The sequence below is a fragment of the Salvelinus alpinus genome, chromosome 37 (assembly GCF_045679555.1).
Source record: "Salvelinus alpinus chromosome 37, SLU_Salpinus.1, whole genome shotgun sequence".
Taxonomy (NCBI): Eukaryota; Metazoa; Chordata; class Actinopteri; order Salmoniformes; family Salmonidae; genus Salvelinus; species Salvelinus alpinus.
In genome coordinates, this window is record NC_092122.1 from 9848102 (window position 1) to 9863176 (window position 15075).

The 15075-nt window shown below is 46.5% G+C and overlaps 1 protein-coding gene across 11 annotated transcripts in view; it reads right to left on the reverse strand.

Annotated features, from left to right (window-relative positions):
* LOC139565617 (filamin-C-like) overlaps positions 1-15075 on the reverse strand; it is an 84485-nt gene that overhangs the window by 306 nt on the left and 69104 nt on the right. For 2 of the 11 annotated variants that reach the window (XM_071386046.1, XM_071386050.1), the window contains 24 exons: positions 14811-14978; positions 14358-14481; positions 13939-14095; positions 12391-12580; positions 12217-12240; positions 11818-12065; positions 11350-11442; positions 10785-10884; positions 10547-10687; positions 10311-10439; positions 9845-10018; positions 9507-9668; positions 9091-9294; positions 7682-7834; positions 7401-7523; positions 6886-7140; positions 5946-6215; positions 5605-5742; positions 5224-5339; positions 2674-2806; positions 2080-2256; positions 1612-1830; positions 901-1113; positions 1-766 (listed from right to left, as the gene is read on the reverse strand). The exon at positions 1-766 is cut by the window's left edge and continues 306 nt beyond it. In XM_071386046.1, the coding sequence (XP_071242147.1) occupies positions 579-766; positions 901-1113; positions 1612-1830; positions 2080-2256; positions 2674-2806; positions 5224-5339; positions 5605-5742; positions 5946-6215; positions 6886-7140; positions 7401-7523; positions 7682-7834; positions 9091-9294; positions 9507-9668; positions 9845-10018; positions 10311-10439; positions 10547-10687; positions 10785-10884; positions 11350-11442; positions 11818-12065; positions 12217-12240; positions 12391-12580; positions 13939-14095; positions 14358-14481; positions 14811-14978 (3899 nt within the window). In that variant the 3' untranslated portion in view covers positions 1-578. Of the gene's footprint in view, positions 767-900; positions 1114-1611; positions 1831-2079; positions 2257-2673; positions 2807-5223; positions 5340-5604; positions 5743-5945; positions 6216-6864; positions 7141-7400; positions 7524-7681; positions 7835-9090; positions 9295-9506; positions 9669-9844; positions 10019-10310; positions 10440-10546; positions 10688-10784; positions 10885-11349; positions 11443-11817; positions 12066-12216; positions 12241-12390; positions 12581-13938; positions 14096-14357; positions 14482-14810; positions 14979-15075 lie in introns of all 11 variants that reach the window. The other 9 variants (XM_071386045.1, XM_071386049.1, XM_071386048.1 and 6 more) reach the window with 5 other exon arrangements.

Sequence of the window (15075 nt, forward strand, 5' to 3'; positions counted from 1 at the left end):
GAGGGAGAATACTTTCTAAAATCGACAGAAATCTTCTCCTTTGAAACAATATAAGACAATTTTCTGTCAAAGAAAATAAAAGGACTGAATAAATAAAGGTAAATAACTCCTCTCTGTCTGTCAGTGACCCAGACAGTGACGTCACAGCTATCTTCCCTCATGTAAGGCAGCCATTTTGACCAGGCCAGTACAGGCAGTGTGGGACACCATTGGGGAACTAGCTAAAAAGCACATGGTAGTGACTGCATACTGTGTTTGTGCTCTGAAAATACTAGCATAGGCTGATACAGACAGAAAACATGATTTGACCTCTTTGTACATTCTGTCACATTGAAAGTAAACAGCAACAGGATGGCTAGTTGGTGGGGTGGCGCAGACATAGGATGATTGGCACCTCAGATTTTGTGATGTCGCCTGGATGAGTTATCAGAGAAATGTGGTACAATGCATGATGGGTAACTTACTCCCCCCCGGACAGACGGAAAAAGTCTTTGCATCTTTAGTGTGTCTGTGGGGGTGTTGCACGAGTCCATTCTGGGATACAGCAGGGGGTTGTACAGGGGATGGATGAGTCCATTTTAGGGGACGGTGACATGGAAGGGGCTGCCGGGGACATTTTCATCCCCCCATTTGACAATGAGGATGTAGTTGCCCTGTTCTTTGACGGTGTAGGTGACGTTGTACATCCTGTTGCCCAGGTGTTTAACGTAGACCTCTTCACACGGGGTCTTGGGTCCGTGTACCCCCACCATCAACATGTTAGTTCCTATAAGGGAAGCAATATGGCAACATTAAGTATTTGTGTGAGTGTATCTGCGTGTGTATACTTTGTATGTGGGTGCATTTGTACACGTGTCTGTCTGCGTGTGTGTCTGCGAGTGTATGACCATTGCCTCTTACCTGCTTTGCTGCAGTCCACTGTGAAGGTGTTCTTCTGCTCTACAAAGGCCGTTGATAGGCCGGCGCCCCGGGAGACCACCTTACTGGCATCCGAAGAGAACTTAGGGCCATAGGCCACGCCCATCGACGACGACGACGACAACGACTTGGTTACTGTCTCCACAAGTACGGACGAAGTTTCATGTAGACTGTGACCACCAGAGAGACGAGCACCTATAGAGAGAGAGAGAGAGAGAGAGAGAGAGAGAGAGAGAGAGAGAGAGAGAGAGAGAGAGAGAGAGAGAGAGAGAGAGAGAGAGAGAGAGGGAGAGAGAGAGAAGGGAGAGAGAGAGAAGGGAGAGAGAGAGAGAGGGAGAGAGAGAGAGAGAAGGGAGAGAGAGAGAGAGAAGGGAGAGAGAGAGAGAGAGAGAAGGGAGAGAGAGAGGGGTTGCGTAAGATCTATAATCACAACTGGCATGTTGCATAATCTTTCCTCATATAAAACATAAACACACACAGCTTAGGAGCCCTCTGCAAAAATACAGAATGTCTAATATAATAGGAGGGTGTAGAGGCTAGGGACTCTTCCAACTCATTACACCAAGCCTCCACAAGGTCTGAGGACTCTTTAGTAGACCAGTACACACACACTTGCCATCTCTCCGTCAACACATTCTAGACTCAACACTGAAACGTTAGTGTCTGGGTAGCGTTGCTCTATAGAGGACTTACCTGTGACTTTAGCCTTGAAGGGGCTGCCTACGATGTGGGATGGTCCCCCGTATTTGATGGTGATGAGATAGCTGCCGGGGGCCATGGGTGTGTAAGTGACCTTGTAACCCTCGGGACTATCCTGACAGTCCATCTTGACCTTGGACGGCCCATCGATGGTCACTGACAGAGCACCCGACCCCGCATTACACGTGTTCACTACAAAGTCTGATGCCACGCCTACAGGAAGGGAGGGGATAGAGATGGACAGGGAAAACGTCCAATCAGAGGTGAGTTAGAAGAGACATGTGAGCCAGTATTGGTCATTTATACATTTTGTGTATTTTTCCTTACAGTAGCCGATAGGCCTTCTTTGGGTATTTGAAATGACCTAATTACTGAACTGTGTTAAAATTCTAATAAACACATAACGTATTTGTCTACCTTATTGTTTGTGTTTGTGTGGTTACAACACAATGTTCCTCATACCTGTAGTTCCTCCTTCCAGCCCAGGTCCGAAGGCAGACACCATTCCCGGGTCTCCGACCTGTCCGATCTCTCCCACGCGGATCTTGAAGGGACTACCGGGAATGTGGCTCCCGTTGAAACGCACTTCGATGGAGTGGACTCCGTTCTCCCTCGGGATAAACCGGATGGCGTGCTGGTCTGCAGGGGAACAGGAAGGGGAAGGTTAAATGGCCGACATTTTACAATATTCACAATTTACTTACTGAACCTTTCATTTAGTAAGACATGCAATTGAGATGACCGTATTTATATTGTAGGATGAGCACCTGGTGCTTTGGTTGTACTAGCCCTCTGTTGTACTAGCCCTCTGTTGTACTAGCCCTCTGTTGTACTAGCCCTCTGTTGTACTAGCCCTCTGTTGTACTAGCCCTCTGTTGTACTAGCCCTACTGTAAAATACTACTACTGCATGTACTGCTGGTTCTTGACGTGATGTGTTTTCTTAATTATCAAAGGAATTGAATCGATCTGGTGGAAAAGGCAGTATCTTGGATATTTTCTGTACTGTATAGTTGTGAGTTGTTGTATTGTCAGTTTGTTCAGTGCTATGTCTTACCGCTGTCCAGCTCAGTAACGTAACACTCCTCTACAGCTCCGGCCGGGGTGTGAACCTTAGCATCTATCAACCCCCTCGCCCCGTTCAACTGCACTGCGAACGACGCCTCCTGGCCCACCTTCAATCCCATCTCCTTCAATCACAAAGGTTAAAGGTCAATGATCTAATAAGCCCCATGTGGTCAGACTGATGACAGGGTGTTGGGTAACACATTTCCTCTAAAGCAGAAGCAGCTAATAATAATAATTATCCAACCATCTCACCCCCAAACTTGAACACACACACACACACTCACTCACACACACACACACACACACACACACACACACACACACACACACACACACACACACACACACACACACACACACACACACACACACACACACACACACACACACACACACACACACACACACACACACACACATACACTGCCTGCATATAGATTTCAGAGTAGCCTGACCAATGTATCCACTAATCAAACTATTCATAGCTAATCTAAATTAATTTACAACTTAAATAAAGACGACCTTCCTTCTCTGGTTTAAATGAAGAAGAGGTTATGACAGGTGTGTCTATTCATATAGCAGTGAACTCTGCTCTCTGTATAAAACCATTCCAGTCCTCGGTAATGAAGGTGCTAATAATGATAGGCATCAGAATAAGGTCAGCAACCTCAGCATCCAGTGTCAAATCAAATCAAATGTTATTGGTTGCATACACATATTTAGTAGATGTTATTGCGGGTGTAGCGAAATGCTTGTGCAATGTCGGAGTCTGGAGTGTTAATACAGTGGGGAGAACAAGTATTTGATACACTGCCGATTTTGCAGGTTTTCCTACTTACAAAGCATGTAGAGGTCTGTAATTTTTATCATAGGTACACTTCAACTGTGAGAGACGGAATCTAAAACAAAAATCCAGAAAATCACATTGTATGATTTTTAAGTAATTAATTTGCATTTTATTGCATGACATAAGTATTTGATCACCTACCAACCAGTAAGAATTCCGGCTCTCACAGACCTGTTAGTTTTTCTTTAAGAAGCCCTCCTGTTCTCCACTCATTACCTGTATTAACTGCACCTGTTTGAACTCGTTACCTGTATAAAAGACACCTGTCCACACACAATCAAACAGATTCCAACCTCTCCACAATGGCCAAGACCAGAGAGCTGTGTAAGGACATCAGGGATAAAATTGTAGACCTGCACAAGGCTGGGATGGGCTACAGGACAATAGGCAAGCAGCTTGGTGAGAAGGCAACAACTGTTGGCGCAATTATTAGAAAATGGAAGAAGTTCAAGATGACGGTCAATCACCCTCGGTCTGGGGCTCCATGCAAGATCTCACCTCGTGGGGCATCAATGATCATGAGGAAGGTGAGTTATCAGCCCAGAACTACACGGCAGGACCTGGTCAATGACCTGGAGAGAGCTGGGACCACAGTCTCAAAGAAAACCATTAGTAACACACTACACCGTCATGGATTAAAATCCTGCAGCGCACGCAAGGTCCACCTGCTCAAGCCAGCGCATGTCCAGGCCCGTCTGAAGTTTGCCAATGACCATCTGGATGATCCAGAGGAGGAATGGGAGAAGGTCATGTGGTCTGATGAGACAAAAATAGAGCTTTTTGGTCTAAACTCCACTCGCCGTGTTTGGAGGAAGAAGAAGGATGAGTACAACCCCAAGAACACCATCCCAACCGTGAAGCATGGAGGTGGAAACATCATTCTTTGGGGATGCTTTTCTGCAAAGGGGACAGGACGACTGCACCGTATTGAGGGGAGGATGGATGGGGCCATGTATTGCGAGATCTTAGCCAACAACCTCCTTCCCTCAGTAAGAGCATTGATGATGGGTCGTGGCTGGGTCTTCCAGCATGACAACGACCCGAAACACACAGCCAGGGCAACTAAGGAGTGGCTCCGTAAGAAGTATCTCAAGGTCCTGGAGTGGCCTAGCCAGTCTCCAGACCTGAACCCAATAAAAAATCTTTGGAGGGAGCTGAAAGTCCGTATTGCCCAGCGACAGCCCCGAAACCTGAAGGATCTGGAGAAGATCTGTATGGAGGAGTGGGCCAAAATCCCTGCTGCAGTGTGTGCAAACCTGGTCAAGAACTCCAGGAAACGTATGATCTCTGTAATTGCAAACAAAGGTTTCTGTACCAAATATTAAGATCTGCTTTTCTGATGTATCAAATACTTATGTCATGCAATAAAATGCAAATTAATTACTTAAAAATCATACAATGTGATTTTCTGGATTTTTGTTTTAGATTCCGTCTCTCATAGTTGAAGTGTACCCATGATAGAAATTACAGACCTCTACATGCTTTGTAAGTAGGAAAACCTGCAAAATCGGCAGTGTATCAAATACTTGTTCTCCCCACTGTATATATGTATATATATGTGTGTGTGTGTGTGTGTGTGCGTGTGCGTGTGCGTGTGCGTGTGCGTGTGCGTGTGCGTGTGCGTGTGCGTGTGCGTGTGTGTGTGTGTGTGTGTGTGTGTGTGTGTGTGTGTGTCTGTCTCTGTGTTCTAACCTGTAGGCTGGTGACTGTAAGGCGGCGTGCGTTATCAGACAGAGTGGCGATGGGGACTATAAAGGGACTGTCTGGGATGTGCTCATCATTGAACTTAATGGACACCTCATAGTCACCTGGAGAGAGCGAGAGAGAGAGAGAGAGAGAGAGAGAGAAAGAGAGAAAGAGAGAAAGAGAGAGAGAGAAAGAGAGAGAGAGAGAGAGAGAGAGAGAGAGAGAGAGAGAGAGAGAGAGAGAGAGAGAGAGAGAGAGAGAGAGAGAGAGAGAGAGAGAGAGAGAGAGAGGGCACATAGTCAACCTTGTGATTTCAGGTGTAGAATATGTCCAGTATGTTGTTGTGTACGTTAGATTAATGTAGTGTGTATAATATGTTGGTCTGACCTGGCTCCTGCACCACATAGGCCACTCCACAGGATCCATCCTTCCTGTCTTCAAACGTGATCTCTGCCTTACTGGGCCCCTCTACAGCGATGGACAGACCCCCTGCTCCAGCCTCTCTGGTCCAGATACTAAACTCAGCTACAGAGGAACACAGTCAGTCAGTTATACAGTATATACAAAAGGGAAAGAAGCATATGAATAGTTTCATTATCTTGATCAAAAGCCCAACATAGCCCTACATTTAGTGAATGACTGACAAGGCAAGGCTCTCCTAATCAGAAGCTTCAAACCCTGCCTATCACTTTCTAAGAGAGCTCTACTGCCCCCCTCAGCCAACCTACCTGCCACTCCTGCCACTCCTCTATCCAGCCCCGTGCCCCCGGCCCGGACCTTGTGTGCCCCTCCCTCTCCCAGGGGCCCCACGGTGAACTGGAAGGGGCTCCCGGGGACGTGCTGGCCCCGGTACTTGACGTTGACCGTGTGGGGACCCATCTCCTGGGGGATGAAGCGGACGCTGTAGGTGCTGTCCTCGCCGTCGATGATCTCTGCGTCCTCCGTTTTACCCCCCGGACTGGTCACCTGGGCCGTCATCTCCTGGGTCCCCTGGTCACCTGGAGGGGAGGAGGGAGAGGGAAAAAAAGAGGGAAAGAGAGCGATAGTAGGGGGTGGGAGAAATACATGGGAGAGGGAAGAAGAAAGAGAGAGAGGAGGAGGAGAGAAGGACAGAAGTAGGAGAAATGATTCAGACAAACTTTTAAATATTGTTCACTCTGTTCACAAACAATCAGGTTGTCAGTAGGGGTAGTGGAGAATCAGAGAGAATCAGAGAGACTGTATGAAGTTAGACTGAGATGTGGATACAGCTGCGTGTGGATCAGTCTCTGGCTTTGTGTGATGTCAGAGTAAGATGGCTGGGTCACAGAGGTGACAGCCATGAATTGCTCAGATTTTCCAGCTCTGCGCACTCCTTTAAACGCCCTCCTATAAATTCCAATCTGGGAGGAACACGGAGCGACTCCCCAACTCAACACACACGAAGGCACACACAGTAATTCATATCCAGACATGTTACATACATCATTGCATCACGCAATTTAAAAACGAATAATATTCAACTTAATCAAGCAGTAGTTTGACATTTGTATTCTAGATGTATGTATTAGTCTGGATTAAAACAAAAAGGCATAGCCAAACTGGACACTCAACACAAAACACACACATTCCGAATCAATTAATCGGCATTAGACAGGCCTCACACACCCTCTTGTGTCACACACACACCCTCTTGAGGCTGTCTGGTAGTGGCTGGTATCCCACTGAAGCCTGTGAGACTCTGACTCCCCAGGAACTCTCCAAACACGTCCCTGAAGGGGTCTCCCCCAACCTGGGTACTCTCCTCCACGCGCACCTCCCGCTTGGTCTCCCCCGCCCGTGTCTTACTAATCTCTGTGCGCTCCGTGCGCGTGTACGTGTGACTGCTGCGCGTGAACGTGCGCGTATGCCGCTCCTGGGCCGACACCATCTGAAACCAATTACCTACAGAGGGAGGAAGGAGGAGGAGGGAGGGAAGGAAGGAGGGAAGGAGGAAGAAAGAGCAAGAGATGAAAACAGAACTATGCAGTAGGAAGACCAAGCAAGGGGTCACAACAGCGTGTAATAAAGGTATGTGAAAGCATGTGACTGTGCAAGGAGAGGAAGATAAGAGAAAAGGAGGGATGATAGATAGAAAGGAGAAGAGCCAATGGGATTTTTGGAATCCCAATCCTGGACCACACACAGACCATAACGGTTCTCACCTGGTATTTTGAGGTTGAGGTTACAGGTGCTGCCCACAGTAGCAATGGATGGAGCATGTCTCTTCCTGGTGATGCTCTCCTTCACCCTGCCCTCACCACACACCTTCACTGTGAAAGGACTTCCTGTGGGATAGACCAATCACAGCCAGTCAGGAACCCAAATCAGACAAAAAAAATGCAAGACCACCCATAGCAAGATAAGTCTGTTTAGACAGGAGCTGGATTGTATACAGGCATGTTGTAAGACACCCCTGAGGCCGCCGGAGGCCCCCTGAACTCACCTGGAATGTGCTGGTCGGCGAACTTGATGTTGATGATGTAATTTCCTGGTTCAGTGGGACAGTAGGTCACCTTACAGGTACCATCCTCCACATCCTCACAGTTAATATCCACCTTACTGGGACCCTCGATAGACAGACCCAGACCACCATACCCTGATAGAGAGAAGAGGGAGGGAGGGAAAGGGAGAGACATGAGAAGAGTAGAGAGATTAGATAGTGAGACATGAGAGAGGAGAGAGATGGGGAGAAAGATGTCACAGTGAGTGTTGGTTACACCAGTCATATCCACATTGTAATGGAAAACTGTAATTTATACAGTCAGTTTGAGTATTATTAACAGTAAAATATGTGAAACATTTTACTGCAGCATTCTGTAAATGATGGTCCATTGTGGGAACATTTTGTGGGCAGGGAAATTATTGCTGTATTTTGAATGGTACACTGTAAAAACCATAACTTGTTTTTACAGTAACTTACTGGCAGCTTGTTACCTGTAAATTACTGTAAAAAAAAAGTACAGTATGTTATTGTAAATTCCAAATAAACTTTGGATTAACAGTATGTTATTGTAAAGAAAGCACTTACCGTAAAAACAAGTTACATTTTTTAAAGTGTACTGTAATTCTATCCCACAGAAAACAGTCCCGTACTGGATTTGTGGAGTGCCAAAAAGCTTTTGACCATTAACATATTTGAGGCGTGTCTTGTAGAGGCTATATTTGTTGCACCCGTTAGTGAAAATTCTGTACTAATTTAACCTGCATGTGGTATTAGTGCCCCATCAATTTAAAAGGTATAGGGCCTAGATTGGAGTGGCAGCAAGTCTTAAACCTTAAATGATTGAGCATTTTGCCATGTCCTTTTGGTCTGTTTTTCCCTGTGGTCACTGCCAGTTTAGAAGCCTTTGTTAAGGCCTCTAGAAGTGCAAGTGATATAAAACACCAAATATTCATTGATATGCTGTAAAGAAAAACACATTACCTACGTAGCAGCCAATCTTTTTACACCAATCACATGTAATTACAGTAAAATACTGTCAAATACAAACCCTAATCCCCTCAATGAATTTCATCCATCCATTTATTCATTACGATTACAGTAGCATTTACTTTTTTTTACAGTATAATACAATCAATTCTACGGTATTGTACTGTGTGTCAATACGCAGTGCTCGCTTTGATACAGTATTCAGATAACAGTAGGTGTACTGCAATATGAAATATAGTAACTTACTTGCCAGTGAGCTGCCTGCAAGTTACTGACAAATTCACTGCAACCCTTTTACAGTGCATACACAGCAAAAACTATTAACCTAAAACTTCTGAACGTCTAAAGTTGAATATTATCTTAACCCTCTATTATGTTCAATAGTAACTTGTCACAATGAATACCAATGAAAACACCCTCACCTGCGTTCCTGGTGTCAACTATGAACTCAGCCACCTGAAAGATGTGTCCCTCCACCAGTCCCTGGCCAAACACCTTGACCTTGCTGGCGTCCCCGATCTCTGACTGACCCACCATGATCTTGAAGGGGCTGTTGGTCACGTGCGTCCCGTTCTTCTTCACACTCACAACATGCTCCCCCACCTCCTTAGGAGTGAATGAGATACCTAGAGGGGAGGACGGATAGAGGAGAACGCAATCAGATACATGGAATGACTATATCGGTGCCTCTTTATGGTTTAAATATATACAAGTTTACCCTTGCTGCTATCTCACCAGGTCTCTTTCGACACAAAAAAAAGAGGTTTACAGAACTTTGTGTTACTGACTAAATAATAGATTCATGAACTTTGGGACCCGGGCCTGGTGAGTGGCTCACCGATGTGTCGATTGGGCAGTCTCTTGAGGAGGCAGGGTTCCTCGTTGCCCGACGGTGCTCTGATGCTCGCTGTCAGGCTGCTCAGGTCCGTCTCTGAGATCTTCAATGACACGTCTGTTGCCGTGCCGACGTTGAGCTGGGATGTCCTCATAGTGTCATCCCCTACAGGGGAGAGGAGGACAGAAAAGAACAAAGAGAATGAAGGAGAGAAAATGAAAACTAATTCATGCATTTAATGAATACAACCTTTGAATACAACCTTGCTCTAGCCTTGTTGCATATTACAAACTCTCTCTCTCTCACTCTCACACACACACACACATACACAGAGTCAATACCTGTGATCTTGGCAGTGTAGGGGCTGCCGGCGATGTGTTTGTTGTCAAACTTGACGATGATGTTGTAGTCTCCTGGTACAGTGGGAAGGTAGGACACAGTACAGGTTCCATCCTTGTTGTCCTTACAGTTGATCTCTGCCTTAGAGGGGCCCTCCACCGCCAGGGACAGGCCACCTAGACATGAGAGGAGAGAGAGAGAAAGACAGGAAGAGAGAAAGACGGGAAGAGAGAAAGACAGGAAGAGAGAAAGACAGGAAGAGAGAAAGTAGGAATAGCAGAAGAGAGGAGAGATGGGGGAATGTAGGGGGAGACAAGGGATGAGAGAGGGACGGAGGAAAATCATGCAAGGGAAAGGGATTGAAGACTTTGAGAATTGTTGAATACCATGATTAATACCATGATAGAATTTGACCATAGCACAGTAGTGGCACAAATCAGTATGGTATTATTTGGTTCAGTTCCTTACCTTCCCCTGCATCCTTGGTGACGATGGTGAAGGTGGCAGGTTTGTTGACCATGCCGTGACTCAGACCAGGACCATAGGCTGTCACATGACCACTATTGATGGCATCTACATAGAACTGGAGGGGACTTCCTGTGTTGGAACAGCATAAAACAGCATATTATGGATCTACTTCCTGTATGGAATTAGACTCTGTGTGTATGTATGTGTGTGTGTGTTTTTCTCTATGCAATATGTACCTGGGATGTGGTTTCCATCATATTTGATGTCCATCTCGTGCAGGCCTTTCTCTGTAGGGGCGTACTTCACTGTGACTGTCCCATCCTTGTTGTCTGTGATGTTAGGACGGGCTGTCTTACCTGAGGGCATACGCAACTCACCTGGAAACACACACACACACACAGGTAAGTTATTATCATACATATCACAGCAAACACCACACACACACACAACTGTCAGACATCAGTTAAATCTCACCTGTGATCTCTCCCTTCTGAACGGTGAACGGAATGACCAGGTTGAAGGGGCGGAGCATAGGCTCCATGATATCGCCGGTGGTGACGGGCTCCTCTGTGGCCTATGAAAGGGAAATGGTTCAATTAACATTAGCATTGGCATTCTGGTCTATATCTCTGCTCAGGGACAGTACGAGGGGATGGAGGTGAAAGCACAGCCCAGGCATAAGCCTTGACTCTGGGCAGACAGGACAGGCGAGAGTCCAGGCTTTGAAGGCCTGAGAGATAATCAAGATAAGCTGAAAGAAAAACAGTCAAAGCAATGCAAAAGCGACTCATGCACACAAAACAGAGACATACAAACTCAATGGCCGTCGCCATAAAGGAGACAAGCAAAACAAAAATGAAGTGGACGTGCAATGATTTTCAACACAGAGGTTTTTGAGATGTACATGGAAAGTAAAGTCGGAATCATGGCGTTGGTATATGAAGGAGGTGGGTAAGCTGAAGGAGAGGGTGGGGGTGAGGTGGAGGTAAGTGCTGGCAGGGTGGAGTGGGGTGAGGGGAGGTTTGGGGTAGGTTTATACCCAGTGAGGGGGGTAGCCCTGGTAGGGCTGGTAGGGCTGTTGTAACTGGAGCTTGTCACACGGTTCCTCTATTATAGGGACGGTATCACTGGCCTGTTGGGGAGGGTAAGTCACACGTTTAGGAAAACTTCATAGAAATCGACTAATTACTCATCATATTTCTATGGGTAACTTACAAACCATCATGCGCACACAGTTATAGTAATCCTCCAAGGATTATCGTAGGCTCATGTAAGTGGCACACCATGCACAACTCATGTACTGTCACATGACATGAGTCAAACCTACTGTCTCTGAACCAGCCTAGAGATCACACAACATCGTGTGATACCATTACAGAAGACATTCAATGAATGAAACACATTTATGGCAACACTGTGACAAAAAAACGACACTTTCCCAACAAATTCAGGTAAGGACTACAGTACCCATGATTCCGTGGGTACTGTAGTACCAGGAAGTACTCACCACAATGTGGAAGGGGCTGTTTGGAATGTGTTCTCCTCCGAAGCGGATGGTGATGACGTATTTCCCAGGTTCCGGAGCCGTGTAGTAGATGTCAAACGTTCCGTCGGAATTCTCCACCACGTCCACGTCTAGCTCGGCCCCATCTGGTGTCGACACCTTACAGGTCACCTTCCCCTTCCCAGCAGCTTTTGCGTCCACGGTGATGACGGTCTCCTCGCCGATCTGGATGGTGGGTCCGAGACCTGAACCTGTCGAGAATGATGGACATGTAAGGAGACCATACAGAACTACAGAAACTATCCCGTCATCACAAACATCAAGTCAATATAATCATGTGCAGTACATACACTGGTATACATGCTAGTTTTCAGAAGAATTAGCATGTTAATTAATGCTCACCCAATCCATGTCCTCCAATGGAAACTGTAGATAGAAAGTAAATGGTGCCTCATTAATGTTGCATCATGGGCTAAAACCCACCAAAGCTACTTCATCAGAGCAATGATTATCCAGGCCTTCCTCCATAGAGATAGACAGTATAGATATACATTTACATATAGTCCTCTCACTGACCTGTGACCAGACACTTGCTGGCGTCTCCAGTGGGCAGGGCATGGATACGATAGGGTGAGTAGGGAATCTCATCTCCTCCATACTTGATGGTGATGGTGTAGCGCCCTGCCATGTCTGGTACATAGGACACTGTGTACGTCCCATCTCTGTTGTCACGGATGTTGGCCTTTTTCGGCTTGCCTTCTGGGTCCTACAGGTATAGGGATATGGTACAACCTCAGGATAGGATGCTGTGGAATCGTGTGTGTGTGTGTGTGTGTGTGTGTGTGTGTGTGTGTGTGTGTGTGTGTGTGTGTGTGTGTGTGTGTGTGTGTGTGTGTGTGTGTGTGTGTGTGTGTGTGTGTGTGTGTGTGTGTGTGTGTGTGTGTGTGTGTGTACACTCATGTAAACTGTACATTGTCAATGTATGTCATCCCGTCCATATGACACGAGTCATAGCTGTGCACAATGTAACAATGGGAATGGTTATGTTTGAGAATAGATGGTGCTATGAGCCATTTTCTACAGTTAGTTGGATAGTGAAAACCACATTAGCCAATTAGCCAAACCCAATAGAGGTCAGTCCACACAGACTGGGGAGGAGGGACATTGAGGGGATGGAGAATGTTTGTCTTTCATGGGCTGTATACTACTGCTTAAGAGAACCGTTCACTTCCAAACATCCAAGAGATCCCTGTTCCTCCCAGTTCCTCCTCCAGGTTTTTGATGTGTGCTGTCCCAACTCATCACAGCACCGAACTTGTTTCAGTGAAGTTTCAGCCAGGGAGCAAGTTAATCCTTTGTTTATGCATTGTTTTAACTTTGGTCTACAATCCCTTTTTATCTGGTATACAATCCCTTGTTCTCCTACATAGACTGGCTTCTCTCCTCTCTCACAGTAAGAAGAGAGAAGAGTGAAAGGAGACATAGAGAAGATAAAATACTCCTCCCAGGGTCCTCAGCAAGTACAAAAAAGACAAGGGGAAAAGAACGAGGGGACTAGGGAAGAAGGGGACGAAAAGGGAACAAGAGGGCGAGGGGAGACGGCAGACAGCGTGAGAGGTGAAAGAGAAGAGTCCAGAAAAAGGAAGAGCAGGCCTTACGGAGCCTTTCTTAAGAATACTGAAGGGTATGGTCCCCTTGACTATATGCTTCTCCCATACCCTCCTGCCCCAGTCCTCCACAAACACTGAGACCTCGCGCCTGGACCCATCCGGACCCTGCAGACAAGTCAACAGGCAGACACATCACAGCCACAACCCAACCACATCCCAGATCAGGGAGCGGCAGAGAGAAACGAATGGGTAGAATGGGGGGAGGGGCTGACTTGACATGGGGGTTGGTGTTTGGGTTTTTTATTAAACACACACATAAGAAAATAAGGTAGAAATGTTAAAATTGGTAACAAGCATGAATCATAACAGCAAGCTTGAAGAGATGTTTATCCTCTTAAGGTTAAAGAAAAAATAAATGGAGGTTCTCTTTTAAATAGGGAGGAGAATGTCTGAGCTCACAGTCTACGACAGTTTCCTGTCTAGAGAGGAAGTGACAGAGGCGGAGGTGACTCACCAGTATCTGCACAGTGAGCAGGCCTTCGCCAGCATCGCGGGCATCGATGGTGAACTCCACAGGCAGGCTGGCAGGCACACCCTGGGCATTCAAACCTGGCCCACTGGCAAGCACCTTACTGGCATCATGAGCAGGCAATGTCTTGATCTTATACGGACTGCAGAGAGAGGAAAAATAATAATAATTTGAAAGAAAGGAGCGTCACGACTAAAAGATTGTTTATGAAAGATCAAGATTTAAATCTCTCAAGGATTGAAATGTTTCAGTTCAACTGAATGTCCACTTCAAGACAGGAAAAGAGGATCAAGAGAGAATGACAGAGGGATGAACACATTGTGTAGTCAGTACAAAGATTTGATGGAAACATCAAAGATGTTTCTCTGTGATCACAGTTTGGTTCCTCCTCCTGCTGTTCTGACCTGCGAGGGACCTCCTGGTCAGCGTACTTCACACACACGGTGTACGGGCCGTCCTTGGCCGGGGTGTAGGTCGCTGTGTGTGTTCCGTCTCCGTTATCTGTGATGTTCACTGGCTCAGCAACTCCTGCAGCAGGAAGTAATTAAATATTGACCACAGTCTGAAAAGTTTAAAACCTTAAAACTTCACAGCCAATGAAAGCTATTTGGTTTGTGTGTAGGGGGAGGGGGTGTCTGTGTGTGTGTCTGTGTGTGTGTGTGTGTGTGTGTGTGTGTGTGTGTGTGTGTGTGTGTGTGTGTGTGTGTGTGTGTGTGTGTGTGTGTGTGTGTGTGTGTGTGTGTGTGTGTGTGTGTGTGTGTGTGTGTGTGTGTGTGTGTGTGTGTGTGTGTGTGTGTGTGTGTGTGTGTGTGTGTGTGTGTGTCTGTGTGTGTCTCTCTCTCTCTCTCTCCTCTTACCAGTAGGTCCGTACAGCACCACTCCCAGAGGGGCGAGGCCAGCCTTGCTGGTGTCCACAGTGAAGGTCTGAGGAACATGGGCTCTGACTCCACTACCCAGCCCTGGGCCTGAACACCTCACCTTACTTGGGTCCACCAGCTCTCTCACTGGCACACGGAAGGGACTCCCTGCAACACACACACACACAGGCAGGAGTCAGATGGAATTACACACGTATAGGTATACAGGTCAAGTGTACATTGATGAGTATTAATTTGTTTATGT